This window comes from Symphalangus syndactylus, chromosome 10, assembly GCF_028878055.3.
Source record: "Symphalangus syndactylus isolate Jambi chromosome 10, NHGRI_mSymSyn1-v2.1_pri, whole genome shotgun sequence".
Taxonomy (NCBI): Eukaryota; Metazoa; Chordata; class Mammalia; order Primates; family Hylobatidae; genus Symphalangus; species Symphalangus syndactylus.
Genome location: NC_072432.2, coordinates 44,008,999 through 44,032,620, shown reverse-complemented (window position 1 = coordinate 44,032,620; position 23,622 = coordinate 44,008,999). Strand labels below are relative to the sequence as shown.

At 39.0% G+C, this 23,622-nt stretch overlaps 1 protein-coding gene and 1 pseudogene across 4 annotated transcripts in view; one reads left to right on the top strand and one right to left on the bottom strand.

Annotated features, from left to right (window-relative positions):
* Positions 1 to 4,052: 4,052 nt before the first annotated feature.
* Positions 4,053 to 15,615, bottom strand: LOC129491597 (high mobility group protein B3-like; annotated as a pseudogene).
* Positions 15,616 to 15,681: 66 nt separating this feature from the next.
* The window catches only part of SMARCAD1 (SWI/SNF-related, matrix-associated actin-dependent regulator of chromatin, subfamily a, containing DEAD/H box 1), an 85,269-nt gene continuing 77,328 nt past the window's right edge, over positions 15,682 to 23,622 (top strand). The window contains exons 1-2 of one of the 4 annotated variants that reach the window (XM_055296988.2): positions 15,682 to 15,822; positions 16,430 to 16,668. In XM_055296988.2, coding sequence (XP_055152963.1) covers positions 16,479 to 16,668 — 190 coding nt within the window. In that variant the 5' untranslated portion in view covers positions 15,682 to 15,822; positions 16,430 to 16,478. Of the gene's footprint in view, positions 15,823 to 15,936; positions 16,158 to 16,429; positions 16,669 to 21,121; positions 21,240 to 23,622 lie in introns of those variants that run through there. The other 3 variants (XM_063611160.1, XM_055296989.2, XM_055296990.2) reach the window with 3 other exon arrangements.

Genomic DNA, 23,622 nt, shown 5'->3' with positions numbered 1-23,622 from the left:
TACACCTAAGCATATGAACAATAATTCCATAATATCACCTAACATATAAACTATATTTAAATTCCTCCAATTGTCCCAAAAATGTTTTTTACATTATAAAAATATTCCTAAAATAAAAAGTGAAACTTGAGGCCTGTGTCGAGCATCATGGTACATTACTCGAAGCAATGTCTAGTATTGCATATAATTCACAGTTGTTTCATTTCTTCTTCTGTAATTTTCAAACCCAGCATTTTCTACAGCACCCTGGGGTAGTTGGAAACAGCTTATGTCTGTTTTCCGTTCTTAGTTCCACTTCTTACCAGCTAAAACATGGGCTAAGTCACTGCCATGTAAACTTTCCAAGAGTCAATTCCTTCATTTATAACTGAAGAAGTAACATTGTCATGACTATAGTCAGGATTTAATGAAATTATAGATGTCTTCTATAAACTTAATATACTCCATTATATTATCCTGGATTCTTATCTTAGGACATGGACAAATCAATAGGTTTGTTGTAACTAGTCATAGCACAAGCCTGTCTACTGGTAAAATGAAGGGTGAATATGGGGAAATTTCAGAAACTGTTGTAGCTAAATCAACATATATTTATTAAGCACTTACTATATACAAAGATAGAATAGTGGGCATCTGGGAAACAATGCAATTCCTGCTTTCCTGAACTAATTATAACAAGTATTTATGTAAGTATTATCCCTGTTTTACGGTGAGGAACCAGGGCTCAGAGAAAAACAAATATGCCAAGTAGCTATTTCAATGGACTCTATTAGGACCATATATGCAATGTATTTGTAAGTGCCCAGCATAGTTCTTGGTCTTACAAAACTGCATTAAGGCCAGGCACAGTGGCTCATGCCTGTAATTCCAGCACTTTGGGAGGCTGAGGCAGGTGGATCACCTGAGGTCAGGAGTTTGAGACCAGCCTGGCCAATATGGTGAAACCCCATCTCTACTAAAAATACAAAAAAAAAAAAAATTAGCCGGCAGTGGTGGCAGTCGCCTGTAACCCCAGCTACTTCGGAGGCTGAGGCAGAAGAATCACTTGAACCTGGGAGGCAGAGGCTGCAGTGAGCTGAGATCGCAACACCGCACTCCAGCCTGGGTGACAGAGTGAGACAGAGTGAGACTGGGTTTAAAAAAAACTACATTAAAACATCATCTAGGGAAAAATCAGTGACCTTCCAAGCAGGTCCTCACCACAATGTGGTTATCATGACAGCTTTGTAGGTCTAGAAATCCTGTTTGATGGTTATCGTTGCCCAAAGTTTATTTCATCATCTCCCCCAAAGTAGCTCCTCCTCCTCCACCTTTATTTCCTACGTCAGGAGAACCATCATCCATCTACATCATTGTCCATTCCAGAATTCTCCTCTCCTCATAATCAATGTCCCCTACCACATCTCAAACTATCAGCAAATCCTGTCAATTCTATTTTAAGAATTTGTTTCCAAATTCATCTTCTTCTCTCCATCTCCATTAGCACTACCCTAGTCTAGATAACTGTCATGTTTCCCTTGGAATATTACAATGGCATTCTCTCTGAACTTCAGGTGGCCTTTGGTCTTTTGTTGTTTGTTTGTTTTTTTCAATAAAATTCTTTGAAAAGTTGAAAAATAATGTGATTGGCTCCCGCATATCTCTCAGATTCACCATTTAACATTTTGCTAAATGTGTTTTCTGCCGCTTTTTCTCTATATATACATCTATAATTTTTTTTCCCTAAACATCTTTGGGGTTTTTTGTGGGAGAGGGTGGTTTTGTTGTTGCTGTTGTTTATTTGTTTGCTGAGTCAGAAGCTCACTCTGTCACCCAGGCTGGAGTGCAGTGGCGCCATCTCAGCTCACTGCAACCTCCCCCTCCTAGGTTCAAGCAATTCTCAAGCCACAGCCTCCCATGTAGCTGGGATTACAGGCGCATGCCACCATGCCCAGCTAGTTTTTTTTCTATTTTTAGTAGAGATGGGGTTTCACCGTGTTGACCAGGCTGGTCTCCAACTCCTGACCTCAAGTAATCCACCCGCCTTGGCCTCCCAAAGTGCTGGGATTACAGGTGTGAGCCACCACGCCCAGCCCCCTAAACTCTTTGAAAGTAACTTTGGCAACATCTCTACCCCTAAATGTTTCAGCATGAATATCTAGATAAGGACGTTCTCCTACATAAACATAGTACCATCGTTACACCTGCGCATATGAACAATAATTCCATAATATCACCTAACATAAAAACTATATTTAAATTTCTCCAATTGTCCCAAAAATGTTTTTACACTATAAAAATATCTTCCTTCTCCCATGTAGAGTCCAGTAAATGTCTACACATGGTGTTTGGTTATTAGATTTCTTTAATGTCTTTTCATTTTGAATAGCCATTCCTTCCAACATTGATTTGTTTATGTTTTTCAAACTTTGCCTTGTTTGACAATTTCAGATTAGTTGTCGTAAAATGTTCCATATTCTGATTTTGTCTCGTTGCTTTTTTTTTTTTCTTTTTGAGACAGGTTCTGGCTCCATCGTGCAGGCTGGAGTGCAGTGGCACAATCTTAGCTCACTGCAACCTCCGCCTCCTGTGCTCAAGCAATCTTCCCAGCTCAGCCTCCCAAGTAGCTAGGACTACAGGCACACACCACCATGCCCAGCTAATTTTTGTAATCTTTTTGTAGAGACAGGGTCTTGCTGTGTTGCCTAGGTTGGCCCTGAGTTCCTGGGCTCAAGCGATCTGATAGCCTCGGCCTCACAAAGTGCTCGGATTACAGGCGTAAGCCACTACACCTGGTCTGATTGCTTCTTTATTGTTATTTAACTTACACTTATATCTCCTGTATTTCCTGTAGATTGGAAGTAAGGTAGAGACCTAACTAGATTATTCAAAATATTTTTGGCAAAAATATTGACAAAAGTCTGTACTTCTGTGGTAGTTTGGTAGAGCTGCCCTAACAAGATCCACAGACTGGGTGGCTTAAAAAGCAAAAATTTACTGTCTCACAATTCTGGAGGCCAGAAGCCTAAGATCAAGGGGTCGTCTGGGTTGGCATCTTCTGAGGGCTTCTCTTTGGCTTATAGATGGAGATCTTCTCCTGGTGGCTTCACGTGATCTTTCCTCTGGGTAAGTCTGTGTCCTAATCGCCTCTTTTTTTTTTTTTTTTTCCGAGATGGAGTCTTGCTGCATTGCCCAGGCTGGAGTGCAGTGGCGTGATCTTGGCTTACTGCAACCTCCACCTCCTGGGTTCAAGCGATTCTCCTGCCTCAGCCTGCCAAGTAGCTGGGACTACAGGTGGGTATCACCATGCCCGGCTAAGTTTTGAATTTTTATTAGAAACGGGGTTTCACCATGTTGGCCAGGCTGGTCTTGAACTCCTGACCTTAAGTGATCTGCCCACCTTGGCCTCTCAAAGTGTTAGGATTACAGGCATGAGCCACCATGCCCGTCTCCTAATCTCCTCTTCTTATAAGGACACCAATCATATTGAATTAGGGTCTACCCATATGACCTTATTTTTTCTTCATTACCTCTTTAAAGGCACTGCCTCCAAATATAGTCACATTCTGAGGAACTGGATTAGGACTTCAACATATAGATTTTGGAGACACACACTTTATCCCATAACAACTTGTTGCTGCATTGCATCAGGGGACATATAATGTCAAGTTTGCCAGATCTCTCCGTGGTAAGGATGCTCTTTGTAATTAGTAAATCATCTGTGGGATGAAAATTTGAAGATCTTCATGTGACTGTCTTGTTCCCCACCATCCTTTCACCCATGAATTTTGCCATCCATTAATGATTCTTGCCCAAATTATTATTTTAAAGCTGCAAAGCAGTGGTTTGTCAATCATTTCTCTATATATTTATTAACTGTCATTTTTCTGTAAAAAGAGGCCTCCAGTCTTTCTGCATTCCAAATTAATATTTGTACAACATTAGTCAACTTAACTATAGCTGCCTAAAAAATGATTGACATTTCCCTGCCCTGAGGATTAAGTACAAACTCCTTTACATAACCTCTCTTTTGTTGTTGTTCTTGTTGCTGTTTTACAGATAAACAGTTTTTTTTATTCCTCCTCCTCCTCTTCTTCCTCCTTGTCTTCTTCATCTTCCTCTTCCACTTCTTTCCGGGCAACTTTAGCAGGACCCTTTGCACCATCAAACTTTCCTGTAGACTTACAGTCAGCAACATCCTTCTCACATACTTCTCTTTCAGCTTTGCCGCCTTAGTGATGTAAGGCTGCTTTTCACTGTCATTTAAGTTATTCTACATCTCACCCAGCTTTTTTGCCACATCTCCAATAGAGATGCCAAGGTTTGTGGATTTGACTGTGGGGCGGAATTCTGAACAGAATAGGAAGAACCCAGATGGTGGCCTTTGGGGGCATTAGGATCCTTCTTCTTGCCTCTCTTAGCTGGTCCATAATCCTTCATTTTCCAATCATAGCGTTCTTTACACACTTTGGCCATTTCATCAAATTTAGACTTTTCTTTCCCAGATGTTGTCTTCCACCTCTCAGAGCACTTCGTGGAAAATTCTGCAAAATTGACAGGGACCTCTGGGTTTTCCTTCTTATGTTATTCTCTGCACGTCTGCCCAAAGAAGGCATAAGCAGAGATCTTGCCCTTTGGTTTCTTGGGGTTAAGAAACCAAGAATGTATTGTTCGCTAGTCTACATAACCTCTTAAGGACTTCAGCCTCTTCTCTCCTTGTCTCTGTTTTGCCTTCTTTACTGGTTTGCTTCTACTCACCTTTCATAACTCAGCTGTCACTTTTCCCTGGCTGCTTCTACAAAAATTGTAAGAGCGCTCTAGCACTATACTTTCACTATCATAGCATATTTTGCACTATTTTGTAATTTAAGGTCTTCTCACTGACTGAGCTATCTGAGGAGAGGAATCTCATCAATCTTGTTTATTCTTACATGTCTCAGCATCTATTATAGTCCTTGGAACAGAGTAGGCCCGGAATAAAGATTAATTAAATTAATTAATGGGAGTTATGCACCATATACAAATCTACGTACACTGTAATTTATAATTGATTTATGAAATTTACAAGGGTAACTTTTAGTTTTTTAAAAAACTAAAAAAACTTTAGTTTTTAAATTGACAAAAATTGTATATATTCATGGTATACAACATGATGTTTTGACATATTTATATATTGTGGAATGGCTAATCAAGCTAATTAACATATGCATCACTTCACATATTTATCATTGTTTTGTGGCAAAAACACTTAAAAATCTACTCTCAACAATTTTCAAGTATACAATACAAGGAGAATTTTAATTAAAAGTGTTTTTTTTTTTTCACTTTATTTGCTTTCTGGGAGCTTAATTCCTAAGTACAATAAAATTCCATTCTAAAAATAAGAAATATTTAGGTAGTCTTAACTATATGCCAGTCCCGGCCCTAAGCATGAATTATTTCAAATTTAATTCACAGAAATCCTTTAGCATGGGTACTATTTTCCCCATATTACAGATGAGGGAATTGAGAGAATGTCACACAGCTAGTAAACAGAAGACACGGGATTTGCACTCAGGTGTCTGTAATTTCATAATGACTTTGTAATTTTGAAATTACTTTTTTTTTTTTTGGTGGAGGTGCCAGAGAATGAACCTGGGACCTCATACTGAAATTACTTTCTTAAGAGTTCATTTTCCTCATTATATTTATATATATATATTTCCTTTATATATATATAATTACATATATTTCCTTTATATATAATTATATATACATTTAAATATATATAATAATATATATAATTATAAATAATTATAAATAATATATATTTATATATATTATTTTATATATATAATTATATATATATTTCCTCATTATATATTGCACTCCAGCCTGGGTAACAGAGCAAGACTGTTTAAAAAAAAAACAAAATAGTGACTATATAATGTAATGAGGAAACTGAATTGCAAGGCCACTAGAAGAAAAAATGTAAAAACTTGTGTATATGTGAGCATGAACTCAACTTGCCACTTGAGGGTATCCTGAAAATTTAAGATATGCATAAGCAGAAAAAGGAAGGGAAAAAATAGGATTTTAAAAATCAAGTGAAAAAGAGATACAGGCCAGGCGCAGTGGCTCACACCTGTAATCCCAGCACTTTGAGAGGCCGAGGCGGGCAGATGACAAGGTTGGGAGCTCTAGACAAGCCTGGCCAATATGGTGAAACCCTGTCTCTACTAAAAATACAAAAAGAATTAGCTGGGTGTGGTGGCACATGCCTGTAATCCCAGCTACTCAGGAGGCTGAGGCAGGAGAACTGCTTGAACCTGGGAGGTGGAGGTTGCAGTGAGCCAAGATCGTGCCACTGCACTCCAGCCTGGGTGACAGAGCAAGACTCTGTCTCAAAAAAAAAAGAGTTACAATATGGAATTTGTTCTTCAAGTTCTAAAAAATCAAGTATTATGTAATTTATTTAGAATTTAAATCCTACTTTTTTTTAAGAAAATAAATTATGTTAGTTAGCAAAACATGGCAGATAGTTACCAAAACAAAAGTATGAAAATTTTCAATATTTTTTAGTTTCCTAAATTGGTAATGATAGTTGCTAGAAGTTTTAAGTTTAAGAAGGCACATATATGGATGTAATCACCATGAATTCTACCAGAGTTATGAGGATTGTGGACATCTTTGTCAGAATTTCTTAATGTGAAGCTCACAGAGCACTAAGGGTTCCATGAGCCCCCTGAAATTATGTGCCACCTGTCATGTGCGTATGTAGATTTTTGGAAGGAGTTTGTGACTTTTTAAAATTTGGATTCCTGAAAGAGGTTTATAACCATGCCCTCTACCTTCCCAAATTAAGAATCATTACTCAAAGAAGCATTTGCTTACAAATTGGTAATATTTAGCTTACTTTCTTGTTACCAAGGAAGAAAATTTTTTTTTAGTTTTATGACTTGGTATCTTGTCTTTTCCATTTTATATTCATGTGTGGGAGGTAAGATTAGTTTACACAAGTTTCCATTACCAACCAGGTGTGATTTACATTTCTAAGATATCAAGAAAGGATCCAAGTTTACAAATCTCATTTTTAATCTCTGTTACTGTTTGTTTTTTTGTTTGGTTTCTTAATCAATTCAGTTCAATTTTGGAAGGGCTGCTCCTTCCTTGAATTGCTTCATGGTTTTATTTTGGTAAGTATGAAGCGAAAAGAAATAACAATAAAATTCCCACAGTCTTTTCTCCTATTTAAGAAATTTGGGCCGGGCGCGGTGGCTCACGCTTGTAATCCCAGCACTTTGGGAGGCCGAGGCGGGCGGATCACGAGGTCAGGAGATCGAGACCACAGTGAAACCCCGTCTCTACTAAAAATACAAAAAATTAGCCGGGCGTGGTGGCGGGCGCCTGTAGTCCCAGCTACTCGGAGAGGCTGAGGCAGGAGAATGCCGTGAACCCGGGAGGCGGAGCTTGCAGTGAGCCGAGATTGCGCCACTGCACTCCAGCCTGGGCGACAGAGCGAGACTCCGTCTCAAAAAAAAAAAAAAAAAAAAAAAAAGAAATTTGAGGATTCTATCAAACATTTTCACTGAGCCCATTTAAAACTAACAGGTAATTAAAATGATTCTTGCAGCCATACACAAGTATTTTAATTTAAAAAGTGAATTCTGTGGGGCGTGGTGGCTCACGCCCGTAATCCCAACACTTTGGGAGGCTGGGGTAGGAGGATTGCTTGAGTCCAGGAGTTCAAAGCCAACCTGGGCAACATAGCGAGACACCATCTCTAGAAAAAATACAAAAATTAGCTGGGTGTGGTGGTGTGCAACATTAGTCCCAGCTACTCAGGGGGCTGAGATGGGAGGATCTCCTGAGTCTGGGAAGGTCGAGGCTACAGTGAGCCATGATCACTGTACTCCAGCCTGGGTGACAGAGTGAGACCCTGTCTAAAATAATAATAATAATAAAAGAACAGAAAAAGAATAAAAGAAAGGTGAATTCTATCCCCACAGGGACCCTTGAAGCAATATCTTATTCTAACCACATTTGAGTTGCCCTGCTGACAAAATTATATTTTATAGTCTATATTCTAGGAAGTTTCTCTTAATTGCCATGTTTAATCCCATAAAGCCCTTTAACAAAAATTAGAAATAATGATGATTTTCTATGATTCAGTAGCTATTTCTAAAGAAGAGATGACTTTAATCTCATTTACACTCCTGAGAAAGAAGAATTAGACACTATTGTGGGAAATAATTATTCTGTAAAAGAAGATAGAGAAAGTGTGAGGACACAAAGTATATTAAAAGGTGATTTTTAGACTGAACTACTCAAAACTTGACAAAAAGAGCATAAGATTTTCAGGCAGTTTTTGAGTATAGAGATTTAAAGACAGAAAAAAAGAAAACATTTTAATTTTAACTGGAAGAATTGGTACACTCAAGACAAAAATGTAGAAAATATTTGGATATGTTTCAATTATCTAATACTGCATGACAAACTACTCCCAAAATTTAGTGGCTTAGAACAAAAGCCATTTTATTCCATCTCATGATTTTGTAAATGAGCCAGGCTTGCTAAATAATTCCAATTTATAGTTTTTTCTCATTTTCTAGTTGGAATACTTTTATAAAGAGACACTTTCCCTTACCTCTTCTTCAATTATCTAGTAGAAGCCTTCAAAGAGTAAAGACAGGATAAAGCTTAATTCTTTCCATCTGTTTTTCAGTTTTCATGATTATAAATTGTGTTCCTTTCATCCTCCAAAGTCAACCGGTTTAAAAAAAAATCAGTAAGAACTCCTGGATTTCAACATATATGATGGCTTTCAAATCACTGCAATTTTTAATCACATTGAAGCTCAAACTGCCCCATCTTTGGCCAGTAGAAACCTCAAGTTGACCTCTGAATCTTTTTGACATGGTATTAGAGGTCTTTGATAATTTCCTTTGTTTTTGGTATAGGAAGATATTTGTCTCACCTTGTGCATTTTCCATTGCATACTGTAATCTGCTCCTTTTCAAAGAAGTCCAGGTTTCTGTTAGCAGTAAATGATATTCAAAGATTATGATCATGGTGCTAGGGCTGTGTACTGGGCTAGTCACTTCCTAGGCCTTTTCAGTGGACAAAGATGGGAAACAAACACACATTGTGTCTGTGTGTGTATCACATCTCATAAGTTCATACTGATATTTCCAATTCAAATAAAAGACCATTCCACTTGCACTCTAGGGTTTGTACTATAACCTCTCTCTATTATATCTCTATTTCCTTTCTTCTACTCTGAGAATTGTGGTTCTCAAAAAAAAAAAAAAGAAATAATTAGAATATAATTATTAATTTGTTTTACCCAACAATATACACATTGGTCTCAGAATAGCAACACTAAATACACTTCAACTGTTTTACTGAAAACCACTTAAACATTTTTTGATATGTTCCTATCATTCTTTGCCTTTTAGGAGGTGAACCTTGACAGATCATATAACCATTATAAACTGTACTCTCTTTCTTTTAAACATCAAACTATCTTTGTTCTGCAATAGTTAATACTCAATACATATCCTTACAACATTGTCTCTATAGACATTTTGGTTTTGTGAAGCTTATTCTCTGATAGATACCTCAGTAGTACTCATGGAAACAATACCCACAGAATTCTTACCTGATGTTAGTAGTGTGTTTGTGCCTTTATATTTGGAAGGCACTTTTGCTTGATATAAAATTCTTGGATCACATTTTATTATCTTAAATGCTAGATGTCCAATAAATTTTTTTATTTTCCTTTAAAATCTAAATTTTAATAGAATATGTCTTAGGGTTGGCCATCTGTGTTGGTATGCTTAGCTAAATGACGTGTTCTTTAATATATAGTTTTAAATCCTTATAGTTTTCAGGAAATGTTTTTTTGAATGATAGTTTTTAGTTATTCTACTCCTTTGGTTTTCTTCTGTAACAACTCCTATTATAATTATATTGGATCTTCTTTATCTTCAATAATTATTTTTTTAAAATCTATTTACCTTTCTATTTTTATTCTTAAAGTATTTTCCCTTTCCACCCTATATTTCTCTAAAGGCATTATCTGTTATGTTTGCCTATCTATCTGTTAGGTCTACTTTAATCTCCATTTCTAAAATATATATATTTTTTCTCTCCCTTTCTTGAGATCTGTCACCTCTTTTCTGAGATTTATGAACTCTGATTTATGTTGTACTTTTGTGACATATATCACTTGAATGGTAGTTTGCCTTACATTTTATTTGTGGTTATCTGTAGGCTTATACAATTTATCTAGTTATTAATATCATTAATTCACTCAACAAATATTCATTGATCCTCTACTATGTGCAGGCATTATAGTCTGAAGTTGAGCCACAGTAGCCAATTACTAGAAACATGAAAGAGAGATAAAAGCTTATTGCTTTATGCAACTAAAATTTTGTAGTTTGTTATACAGCAATAGCTAACACTACATATTTACAATCATTAAGTCACGTGTTTAGTCTCAACAGAATGCTTTTACACCATGAATTCACCATATTGAAATTCTCATTTTGACATTGTCAGCTGGATTTATGTCTTTAGGAATATTTTAAGGAAGCTATATTTTCAGGAAATTAGAAGTTTGAATTTTTTTCTTCCACAAATGAATATTTGTGATCTAGAAAATTATTGAGTCACAATCCTTTTCCCCAAATCATTATAAATATTGCATCATTACTTTCTGACATTTAACAAAAAAGCTTTTGCTTGATTTCTTTCCCTTTGTAGGCTGTAGATTTTTTCTGAAAAATGCTTGCAAGACATTTTTTAAATTCTTGAAATTAAAACAAATTCTGCAGGATATTTTTACTGTATAGTCTCTTTCAATTGATTCTGCCTGAATTCACTAAGCTCTTTCACGTGCAGACTAAATGAAAGCCAATGAACATTTTCTATTATGTTTTTCATTATTTCTTTTTTTTGGGGTATGTGTGTGTATGTATGATTGTTTACACCTATTATTCAAAGCTTCATTCTCACTTCTCTGAATCTTATATTTGTCATTTCTTTACATTTCATTGATTTCTTTTTTTTTTTTTTTTTTTTTTTGAGATGGAGTCTTGCTCTGTCACCCTTTAAGGCAGTGGTGTGATAGGGCTCACTGCAACCTTTGCCTCCTGGGTTCAGGGAATTCTCCTGCCTCAGCCTCCTGAGTAGCTGGGGCTACAGGCGCATGCCACCGTGCCTGGCTAATTCATTGATTTCATCTATTGTCTTCAACAGACCTTTCCTTCATGGCTCTCAGAATAAACTAACTCTACCAAAACCTTGAGAGTGGAAATCTAGCCTCCGGAACCAAGAGAAAATAAATTTCTGTTGTTTCAGTCATCCAGGCTGTTACTATACCAGCCCTAGCAAACTAATACATCCCCTTAAACTTCTACTTCACTTTCAAAGAGAACCCCGATCATGAATCATTATAATTCTCCCAGGTCAATGAAGGCTGCAGAAAAATCCTACCCTTAGAACTGGTCAAAAGGAGTCCCTATCCTGGTTTAGTACTTTAAAGGGCAAAATCTAGTTCTTTCCAGCTATGCCCTGCCCTAAAGGAATCTTTGGGGCCAAGAAGACATGTTCATTCAGAACTTCTGCCTTCACTTTTAGACAATAATTTGAGTACCTGGTCCCTAAAATTCTTTGCTCACACAGCCCCAAGAAGTCTAACAGTGATTTTTCCCGAGGTCCTTCCTATTGAGGGCAAACAGTGCTTTCAGTATCTATAACCCTAGGCCAAAAATGTAGCTAAAAGGCCCCAAGGTCCAAGAGGTGACAAAGGAGTGGGAGAGCAGTAAGTTTGCCAAATAAAATACAAGACAACTTGTTAAATTTGAGTTTGAGATAAACAACAAATAATGTCTTAGTATCAGTTCCAAGTATTTCATCAGACAAATTTATACTAAGAATGTATTCATTGTTTATTTAAAATTCAAATTTAACTGTACACCCCTTTTTTAAAAAAACAAATATGGTAACCCTAGTTGGGGGCCAGAGTTGGGTGTCCATATGCTGGGCGTCTATATGCATAAGCACATGGCCCATTATGGTATCATTATTGAAACCATTAGTATCAAATTGAGTATGAAAAGGTGACACTAAAAAGGCAGGATATATGAGCCAACCAATTCTCTTTCATTAACCCACATTCTGACACAATAGAAATTCTAAATTCAACCTGGCTTCCCTGGTATTTTCAAAATAGGAAGAACATATTTAACTTTTACATTTTGTTGGCTATATTTAAAATGTTTAAATATTTAGACATTTTTGATTTATGTGGTTCATTTGCAATCTTGTCCCAGCTATAACTTCAAGAGGTGGTACTGTTGCAGAAAAGCACTCTAAGCGTCAATATTATCGTTAATCACATTTAAAGAATGACGAAACTAAGACTTAGAAAGATCATTCAGCTAGAGGAGTCCATTTTCAATTTCAGATCTCTCTAAATAGAAATCAAATTGTCTTCATCACCAAAAATAATTTACTACTTATAAGTAAATATATTATTTTTTTCTTTTCTTTTTCTTTCAATCATGGCTCACTGCAGCCTTGATGCCCCCAACCCGCCTCCCCCCACCCTCACTGCCAGGCCAACATGGCAAAACCCCGTCTCTACAAAAAATGCAAAAATTAGTCAGGCATAGAGACAAGTACCTGTATTCCAGCTACTTGGGAGGCTGAGATGGGAGGATCACTTGAGCCTGGGAGGTCAAGGCTACAGTGAGCTGCAATTGAACCACTGAACTCCAGCCTGGGTGACAGAGTGAGACCCTGTCTCAAAAAAAAAAAGAGAGATAATGTCTCCCTTTGTTGCCCAGGCTGGTCTTGAACTCCTGGCCACAAGTGATCCTCCCACCTCAGCCTCCCAAAGTGCTAGAATTATAGGCATGAGCCGCTGTGCCTGGCCATAAGTAAATATATTCTTTGATCATATAATTTAATATGCATGCATAAAACTAATGCAATTCATGGGATATTAAAGATAGGTATAAAGGAAGTCCTAATTGTTCAGGCTTTGCTCTTGAGTTTTATGGGCCCAAACACCCGATTTTATAAATGTGCCCACATTTGATAAAACTGTGGGTATGTGTTGTAAATATACAATTCACAACACTGACTTATAAAACAAACTGCCAATTTAAGTTTACAATGGCTAATGTATCTGGCAGAATGATCATTTGTAGCAATTCCTCTTTATGGGAAATGCCAACCAGAAGATCAAATTATAACTCAGAAAATTGCTTGTCTAATGCTGGAACAAAGGGAGTATATCTTAGTTTTTTGTTTTTTTTTTTGAGACAGGGTCTCGCTCTGTCACCCAGGCCAGAGGGCAGTGGTGCAAACATGGCTCACTGCAGTCTCGACCTCCCAGGCTCAAGTGATCCTCCTGCCCCAGCCCCCAAAGTAGCTGGGACTACAGACGTGTGCCACCATGCCTAGATAACTTTGTCTTTTTTTTTTTTTTTTTTTTTTTTTTGAGACGGAGTCTCGCTCTGTCGCCCAGGCTGGAGTGCAGTGGCGCAATCTCGGCTCACTGCAAGCTCCGCCTCCCTGCAAGCTCCGCCTCCCGGGTTCACGCCATTCTCCTGCCTCAGCCTCTCCGAGTAGCTGGGACTACAGGCGCCCGCCACCACGCCCGGCTAATTTTTTTGTATTTTTAGTAGAGACGGGGTTTCACCGTGGTCTCGATCTCCTGACCTCGTGATCCACCTGCCTCGGCCTCCCAAAGTGCTGGGATTACAAGCGTGAGCCACCGTGCCCGGCCTAACTTTGTCTTTTTTTTAGAGATGTGGTCTCACTATGTTGTCCTGGCTCTGCCTTGGTCTCCCAAAGTGCTGGGATTATAGACGTGAGCCACTGCTCCTAGCCCGGGAGTATATATTCTTTTTTTTTTTTTTTTGAGACGGAGTCACCCAGGCTGGAGTGCAATGGCGTGATCTCGGCTCACTGCAAGCTCCACCTCCCGGGTTCACGCCATTCTCCTGCCTCAGCCTCCCGAGTAGGTAGGACTACAGGCGCCCGCCACCACGCCTGGCTAATTTTTTGTATTTTTAGTAGAGATGGGGTTTCACTGTGTTACCCAGGATGGTCTCGATCTCCTGACCTCATGATCCGCCCGCCTCCACCTCCCAAAGTGCTGGGATTACAGGGGTGAGCCACTGCGCCCGGCCAGGAGTATATTCTTAAGGTAATATTTCCATCAAGATCGGTGAATTATATGCAAAAGAAAGGAAATCAGTATATCGAAATGATATCTGCATTCTCATGCTTGTTGCAGCACTATTCACAACAGCCAAGATTTGGAAGCAACTTAAGTGTCCATTAACAGGTGAATGAGTAAGAAAAATGCGTTGCATATACACAGTGGAGTACTATTTCGCCATAAAAAAAAAAATGAGATCCTGTCATTTGCAATATGGATGGAACTGGAGGTCATTATATTAAAGGAAATAAGACAGGCACAGAAAAACAAACTTGCTATGTTCTCATTTATTATATTTGTGGGAGCTAAAAAATTAAAACAATCGAACACATGAGAAATGGTAGAACGATGGCTACCAGAGGCTGGGAAGGGTACTGTGGGGTGGGGGAGGGCCCCAGTGGTCGGTGAGCATCGTTAATGGGTACAAAAATACAGTTAGAATGAATAAGATCTAGTATTTGATAGCACAATAGCATGACTACAGTCAACAACAATTTATTGTACTTTTTTTTTTTTTTTTTTTTTTGAAACAGAGTCTTGCTTTGTTGCCCAGGCTGGAGTGCAGTGGAGTGATCTCTGCTCACTGCAACCTCCGCATCCCAGGTTCAAGCTATTCTCCTGCCTCAGCCTCTCGAGTAGCTGAGATTACAGGCGCCCGCCATTAATCCTGGCTAATTTTTTGTATATTTAGTAGAGACGGGGTTTCACCATGTTGGCTAGGCTGGTCTCAAACTCCTGACCTTGTGATTCGCCTGCCTCAGCCCCCCAAAGTGCTGGGATTACAGGCGTGAGCCACCGCTCCCAGCTTAGTGTACATTTTTAAATGACTAAAATAACTGGATTGTTTGAAACACAAACGATACATGCTTGTTATGGATACCCCACTTACCCTGATATGATTATTACACATTGTATGCCTGTATCAAAATATCTCATGTACCCTATAAATATGTACACCTACTATGTACCCGCAAACATTAAAAATTAAAATCTTTTAAAAAATAAATTAATTAATCAAATTCCACTCTAAGAACAATCAAGCTGAAAGTGAGGAATTACTGCAAATGCTTTGAAGCTCAGCATCCCGGGGTTCTTATCCCTCACTAATTACCTATACATTTGCAGGTCTCAGTTTCTTTGCTTTGTAAACATAGGCTTCTTGTAAGGATTGGGATTATACACTTAAAAAGCTTAGCACAGTATTATTACTATTATGCTATCTACATTATATTATAGATGAAACACTACAGATTATAATATATACAATATATACTAATTGTATTATATATTGTTATTTTTTGTCATTACGCTATTTACTATTGTTCTATTTAATAACTCTCTAGCTAATTTAACAGGACAAAGGTACAGAACGATCTGGCCCTTACAAGCCGGCAGAGACGGGTACGAATTACCATGACAACAGCGCGCGCCTCGACATTGTCCGCTCGCGCGTTGTTTGGAAGAAAAAGCCTAGGCTGCGTGTTGCGTCATCATTACGCGCTCGTAAGGTTTCTCCGTGCTGTTGTGGAAGGTCCCGGCAGGGCTACCGTCGCCCCACGCCAGGAATTTTTTTTATTTTTTTATTTTCAGCCTTTGTTACATAGCACTGAGGCTACAAGATCGTAAGTACTGAGGGAAGAAAGAACAAGCGAGGGATTGAACGTTAAAAAGATGCCTTAGCATACACTCCACCTCTGAACCTTCCTGTGTGTTCTTAATCCTATCAGCTTCCTCTCAGCTGGGATCGCGCCGCGTCAACTTCCGGGCGGGTGCCCGCCAGCACGGCCTCCGCCGCTCCCCTTCTTTGGCCCCTTTGTGTCCCCGCAGTGTCGAGGCGCGGGCCCTGGCAGGTCCTTTCTCGAGGCAGGGGGCACGGTAGCACAGGGAGCTTCTCTTTGTGGGCGGGCGCGAGGCCCGCTAGGGGGTTATACTGGGGAACGTGCCTGCGCGTGCTGGGGTAAGAGGAGGTTGCACGAGGGTCAGCTCGTGGTTTCAGTGAGGGGCGGGCGGGGGAGGCGGACGAAGGAGAGTGAAAAGCAATGGAAAATTTTAAAAGATACCCCCGTCCGCCTTCTAATCGTTGCGGCCTAACAATGAAGCGCAGCCATAATAGTCCTGAGCCACTGGCATGTTTGCGGGCCCTTTATTGCCTTGGGAATAAACTGCTGTGGCATTGTATTGTATATTGTTTTCATGGCCTCTTTTCCTCTCTTTATTTTTCCCCTGCAGATAGTTCATTTAAAGCCCCCATCCCTGCAAGGTGGTGGTTTCTACCAATATGAATCTTTTCAACCTGGACCGTTTTCGCTTTGAGAAAAGGAATAAGATTGAGGAAGCGCCCGAAGCAACCCCTCAACCCTCCCAGCCTGGCCCTTCTTCACCAATTTCTCTTAGTGCTGAAGAGGAGAATGCTGAAGGGGAAGTTAGCAGGGCAAACACTCCTGATTCAGATATAACTGAAAAAACAGGTGAGTTACAATGTTAAAATTGATGTAACATCAAGGACAGTTTTTAAAAGATGAAAGGCAGAAGGGATTCTCATTTTTATTCTTGATGTCATATGTATTGATGCATTGTCCTGCGGTGTGCCCTTTTAAATACAGCTTTGGGACTGCCATAAGCACCATGTACCCTCAACTGAGCATCCATCCATTGTCGCTTCACTTTTATATGAGTTCTTGGAATATGGCCCCGTGGTGGAAGTTGAACTTAGAATTTAGGGCATCCATAGGTCAGAACGGTTGCTATTGCAAGAGCAATGGAAGTGATTCAGTCCTATGATAAACTTTGAGGCTATTTGGCCAGACATTTTCATTCATTCCAGTATTCCCTCAAAATATTGATCATCTACTATGAGCTAGACATTGAGCAAGGTGCCTAAAGACAACCTCTGTACACAAGGGAAGATCAGATCACATCAAGTTATTGTATCCACCTGACTTCCTAGATGTCCTCAGAATGCAAATGAGTAATTGGTATTCTTCATGGTGAATGAACATTTTTAACCTCATCAGCAGGTTTTCAGAGACAAAAGTATTTGAGGATAAGCCAAAAATTAAGATTTTCTCTAGAATCTATGTTCATTGAACAGTTAACTATTAGAGGAATATATTTGAGCTCTTGTTGTATTATAGGAATAGTGGGAAGTGCTTCACATTCTGTCATTTAATTTGCACAATAATCCTACAAGATAGATATTACTGACATTGAGGTTAATGTGAAATGAGATTCAGAGAGGTTATTAGGAACTTGGTAGAGCCTGAACTCAAGTCCTGGCAGTATGATTCCTGAGCATAAACTCATTAGTTATATAGTTTCTTATGAAAGGTGAAAGGAATGTTGGAAGTTATATTTTAATGTTTATTTCAGTAATATCTTTTTTTATGCAAAACTGTTTCGTAAACAGCTTTTAATGTAGCCTGAAAGATTGGTAACACACACGTTTATCCTTGGTATCTTTTTGTTTGCCACTCTTCTACTTAAATGTAATAATGATGGCAGATCCTCTACAAGTTATCATTAGAATAACATTTTAAATACTTTGGTGTAATTGGAACTTGGCACAATGATTTGGTAGATTGGATTAGGAGTCAGATTTACAAAGGCTTTGTCTAAGTAGTTTTGAATTTAAAGGCTATAGGGAACAACTGAAGGATTTTAAGCACCAGGATTTTAATCCTTGTGTTCACTCTTTGAATAGATATTTGACATCCAGGTATTTTAATGCTTTTCCAATGAATATATTCATCTGTTTCCTCTGTGGTTAGATAGTTCAGGAAAGCCAGGGTATAGACATGGGATTTCGAGTCCATAGAAGCTTCTGCTTCTTCATTTTTGTTAAATGTGGGACATTGGACAAGTCACTTGAAATCTGTGATCCACAATTTTTTCATCTCTGAAAGTGAAAGCAGTTTGTAAACTGGATTTCAGTGGAACGTTTTAGTTATTTATCAGTATTGGTCATGTGAAATCTTTAATTTCCTTTATTGATCAGAAGATATTTTTCTGTTTTTATTTCTTTTTAATGATACCACTCATTTTCTCTTTATTGGGACTTTTTTCCATATATAAATTCTGCTTAGAAACTGAGATTGCTTCAGGAATTACATGATCAGCCTTGATGGCTTTGGGAAATAAGAAAACTAAGTTTGTTCTAGGAATGTTGAGAATTAATCCTTGTAGGAGTGGAGCACTTTGCTTTAATAAAAGATTGTTTTAAATGATACTGTGAATTTTGGAGAATCTTGAAAACTGAGAAGTTTAGATTTTACATTATAAGTATTAGGTATCCATTGAAGACCTTGCAGAGTGAATGGGAAAATGGTGAAAGAAAGCTTTAAAAGTCAGTTTAGCGGTAGTGACTAGTACACACTGATTGAGGGTAGGGATTGAAGGGAAAGAAATCATTTAGGCAACTCCTATAATTGAGCTTAATGATAGCTGTAGAAATGGAGAAGAAAGAGATATGAGAGGTTTCAAAGTAATGAAGGGCAGGGTTTAGATCCCTGATAGGAATGAGATAAGATGAATGGTAAGATTTTTATGCGCGGTGGCTGAAACCTGTAATCCCAGCACTTTGGGATGCAAAGGTGGGCAGATCACCTGAGATCAGGAGTTCAAGACCAGCCTGGCCAACATAGTGAAACCCCGTCTGTACTAAAAATACAAAAATTAGCCAGGCATGGTGGAGTGTGCCTGTAATCCCTGTTGCTCAGGAGGCTGAGGCACAAGAATTGCTTGAACCTGGGAGGCAGAGGTTGCAGTGAGCCTAGATTACGCCACTGCACTCCAGCCTGGGGGACAGAGACTGTATCTCAAAAAAAAAAAAAAAAAAAAGGTAAAGGTACATGTCTTTAAGAATTCAAATAAGAATCAAAGGTCTGGCGGGGCACAGTGGCTCACCCCTGTAATCCCAGCACTTTGGGAAGGCCGAGGCGGGCTGATCACCTGAGGTCGGGAGTTCAAGACCAGCCTGACCAACATGGAGAAACCCCGTTTCTACTAAAAATACAAAATTAGCCGGGCATGGTGGTACATGCCTGTAATCCCAGCTACTCGGGAGGCTGAGGCAGGAGAATCACTTGAACCCTGGAGGTGGAGGTTGCAGTGAGCCGAGATTGTGCCATTGCACTGCAGCCTGGCCAACAAGAGCAAAACTCCATCTCAAATAAATAAATATGAAAGGTCCTGCCCCCCAAGTGCTAATTTAGTCTAGGGTCTAGGGGGAGCTAAGGAAGCGGGGATTCAGAATTGAGTGTCGGATCTCTGGAGAGGACAAGATACTGAAGTTAGATTTTAAGGTCAGGACTGGAGATGAACATTAGTGAATTATAAATAGGATGTGAGTATTGACCTTACTTCTTTATCATGTGGTAACTTTTCATACTCCCATTGTGGGATAATGCTATGTTAGTTTATTTACAGTAAACTGTCAGGTCAAACTAAGTCAGCTTACAGGACAGAAATTGTAGGTAGTCAAAATTACCTGTAATCACTCTTTTTGACTAATCCTGTTATTTTATCTAGTGAGTTGACTTCATTTCCTATGACCCTCCTTCATTTACTGTGCCACCGCCACATTGTTTCTTGAATCTTTCAAGCAAGGTCCCATCTTTGCTTCTTCCAAATTGCTGTTTTGCCTGGAAGACTCTTCCTCCTGATATTTGCATATGACTCAGATGCTTTGTTTCATTAAATCTCAGTAAAATGTCACCTTTTTAAGAAGACCTTCCTTGATCACCCTGTGAAATAGCCACCCACCCCAGCCCACCCTACCCCAGCTTTACTGTTATTTTTCTTCATAGTATTTATCACTAGCTAATCTTTCATTGTGTAGTTGTGTATCACTAGCTAACATTACATTATATAGTTGTGTCTCCCTTGTTAGAACATATGATTCATGAAAGCAGGACCTTATCTGTTGTGTTCACCTATTTATCTCCATTGTTCAGGACAAGGACTGGCTTGTAGTAGGTCCTCAATAAGTGCATTGAAGTAAATATTATTGCATGATGAGTGGGCGTTATTAGTACTTTATACATTTTTTAAAATAATTTGTTTTTAGACAGTCTCACTGTGTTGCCCAGGCTAGAGTGCAGTGGCAGAATCTCGGCTCGCTGCAACCTCCACCTCCTGGGTTCAAGTGATTCTCATGCCTTAGCCTCCCGAGGAGCTGCGACTACAGGCTCATGCCACCATGCCCAGCTAATTTTTGTATTTTTTGTAGAGACGGAGTTTCACTATGTTGGCCAGGCTAGTGTCAAACTCCTGACTTCAAGTGATCCACATACCTTGGCCTCTCAAAGTGCTAGGATTATAGGCATGAGCCACCACGCCCAGCCCTATACATATTTATTTATTATTACTTTTTTGAGATGGAGTTTTGCTCTGTTACCTAGGCTGGAGTGCAGTGGCACGATCTCGGCTCACTGCAACCTCTGCCTCCTGGGTTCAAGCAATTCTCCTGCCTTAGCCTCCCAAATAGCTGGGATTACAGGTGCACACCACCACACCCAGCTAATTTTTGTATTTTTAGTAGAGACAGGGTTTCACCATGTTAGCCAGGCTAGTGTCGAACTCCTGACTTCAGGCAATCTGCCTGCCTCGGCCTCCCAAAGTGCTAGGATTACAGCACTTTTATTTAAAATAAAGGTGTGAGCCACCACACCTTTATTTTAAAATACGACCTTAAAATAGTCACTTCAGCCATCAGGTGTTCTTTGGCCATGGTTGCTTGAAGCTTCTTTTGGTACAGGACATCCTCCCTAATGCCCCTCTAAATCCCAGCCAGCCTTTGGATTTGAGGGCATACACTTAACCTCTGCCCCCTGATTTATTTTACTCTTCTCGGTGCCCAGAGTTGTCAATGATTGTTATTTACACATTATTTCTCCTTTTTTTCTTTGACTTTTGGGAGTACAGTGAGTTTGGAGGGATTGAAATAATGGCAGGTGAAAGGGAAGAGAGATCCTACTATATTTTATGAATAAAGAATAAAAATGAGTGAAGCCTGATCCTCCAAGAGCACCAGGAGAAAATGGTATGTAAATATATAGTTAAAATAGTATGGTGTGATAAAACCATATAATAGGGCAAAATACTAAGCAAAGTAGAATCACTATCTGTAATTCACAAATGATTAAATTATCCATTCTTCAGGGGAGGATCACAAAAAGTCACAGAGATACAACCTTTGGAGTGGACTCTAAACAATGAAATCATTGTTTACTGGGTGAACAAATGTTGAGAGAGTTGAAAATATATGTTGCCTCAAAGAATCTAATATGTGTGTGGAGGGTTGAGGGTGGATTATAGAGCAGGAGGTTTTAGACAATATAGATGAAACTGAAAAGATAAAAGTGTAAACCATTGGGTTGTGAGGGGCCTTTATATCCTGTGTCAGGGAAAATAGATCTTACTTGGTACACATCATAGAGCATTTCATTATGGAAAGGCTATTAGTGAAGCTGTTGTATTCACTGAGTCCTCAATGTAGGGAAATGACTGTAGAGATGGCAGAGGAGGCAACTGAGGGGAGTTGTAAATGATATGCATTTGATGATATTAGGTGATCAGTTGAATGTGGAGGATTTACAGATAACTTAAATGTTCCTTGCTTGGACAGCTGGAGGATTGACACCATGGACTGAATTAAGAGGTGAGTTTAGGAGAAAGATACTAAAAATTATATTGTGTTTGCATTACCCATCCTATTTTAGTACCAAGGTAGTAGATGGTTGAATATTAGAGCTCAGAGAGTGGTCTAAACCCTAGAACTTGGGAGTCATCATTGTGGTAGTTAACAAAAAATGTCCTAAGCAGGGTGTACAATAAAAAACATCACTTGACAATGGACAAAGGCAGGAAAACCAATGAAAAATTTGAAGGATGACTAGAATAGTCATAGAAAATGATAGTGTCCTGGATACCTAAATACCTAGTTTGGTATTTAGTTGTCTAGTAACAAATCCTGTAGAGAAGTCAAGTTGAGTGGGGACTGATCAGTGACCAGTTTCCTTGGAATTAAAAGTAACTACTAACCTTTAACAGTTTCAGTAGAATGGTGATGAGATAGAGATTATTCATTCAGGAAAGGAAAGAGAGAAGTAGGTAACCTGATTGGGAAGTAACGTCAAGAAAATATGTTTCAGGATTATTGAAAATTGAGCTTTTTTTTTTTTTTTTTTTTTTTTTTTTGAGACAGAGTTTTGCTCTGTCACCCAGGCTGGAGTGCAGTGGCGCAATCTCAACTCACTGCGATCTCTGCCTCTCGGGTTCACGCCATTCTCCTGCTTCAGCCTCCCAAGTAGCTGGGACTACAGGCACCCGCCACCACGCCCGGCTAATTTTTTTTTTTTTTTTTTTGTATTTTTAGTAGAGACCCGGTTTCACCGTTTTAGCCAGGATGGTCTCAATCTCCTGACCTTGAGATCTGCCTGCCTCAGCCTCCTAAAGTGCTAGGATTACAGGCATGAGCCACCGCACCCGGCCGAGTGTTTGTAACCAAGGACAAGAAGCTAGTGGAGAGGGAAGGACTGAGGGAGGGAGGTATCTGAAGAGAGGCATCAAGTGATGGGAACTGAAGAACAGTTGAACTGTTTAACTGTGCAGAAGAATAAAGACATATTTTCCCTGTGGGAGATAATTGAAGGAGATAAAAATAGATGGGTTCATAGATTATTTTGGCATTGGAGGAATGGAGAAAAGTTTTAGTATATGTTTGATGAATTTATTTTTTTTTGCTGAAATAGATTTTGTCCTCTAGAGTGGTTGCCTCTTCAAGGTGGTTGTCATATTGAAAGTAGGACTTGTTGATAAGTGAGAGACATTTTTAAAACTATACCAGTCGTCAAAAAGTTCCTGAGAGTATTGCTCTGCCACGTACAGATTGTATGATCTTGAGTAAAAAGTCAACTGTTTGAGTCTTACTGTCTTTTCCTGGCTTTGCTTAGTTTTCTGTATTCTTTGCCCACATTAAAATGGTTATTATCCTTTGAATGATGATACCGAATGTATCATTTTAGCTTCATAATTCCATGACCATTGCACAATACTCAGTCTTTTTGTAGGTGTCTATGGCCAAAATGTGAATCATTGTTAAACCTGAAGATAGTCATTGTGGTTTCTTAATGTCTGTTAATGTTAATTGAAAAGCAATACTTGGTTAAAGGGTTAGTGCTGAATTGTTGTAACAGAAAGTACAGTAAGTACTCAAACGTAAGTAGGAATCTTAAGTGCATTTTAAATGTACATGTATTTGGCCAAGTGCAGTGGCTTATGCCTATAGAGTCCCAGCACTTTGGGAGGCCAAGGTAGGAGGATTGCTTGACACCAGGAGTTCAAGACCAGCCTGGGCAATGTAGTGAGACCCTGTCTCTACAAAAAATGAAAAAATTAGTCAGGTGTGGTGGTGTGCACCTGTA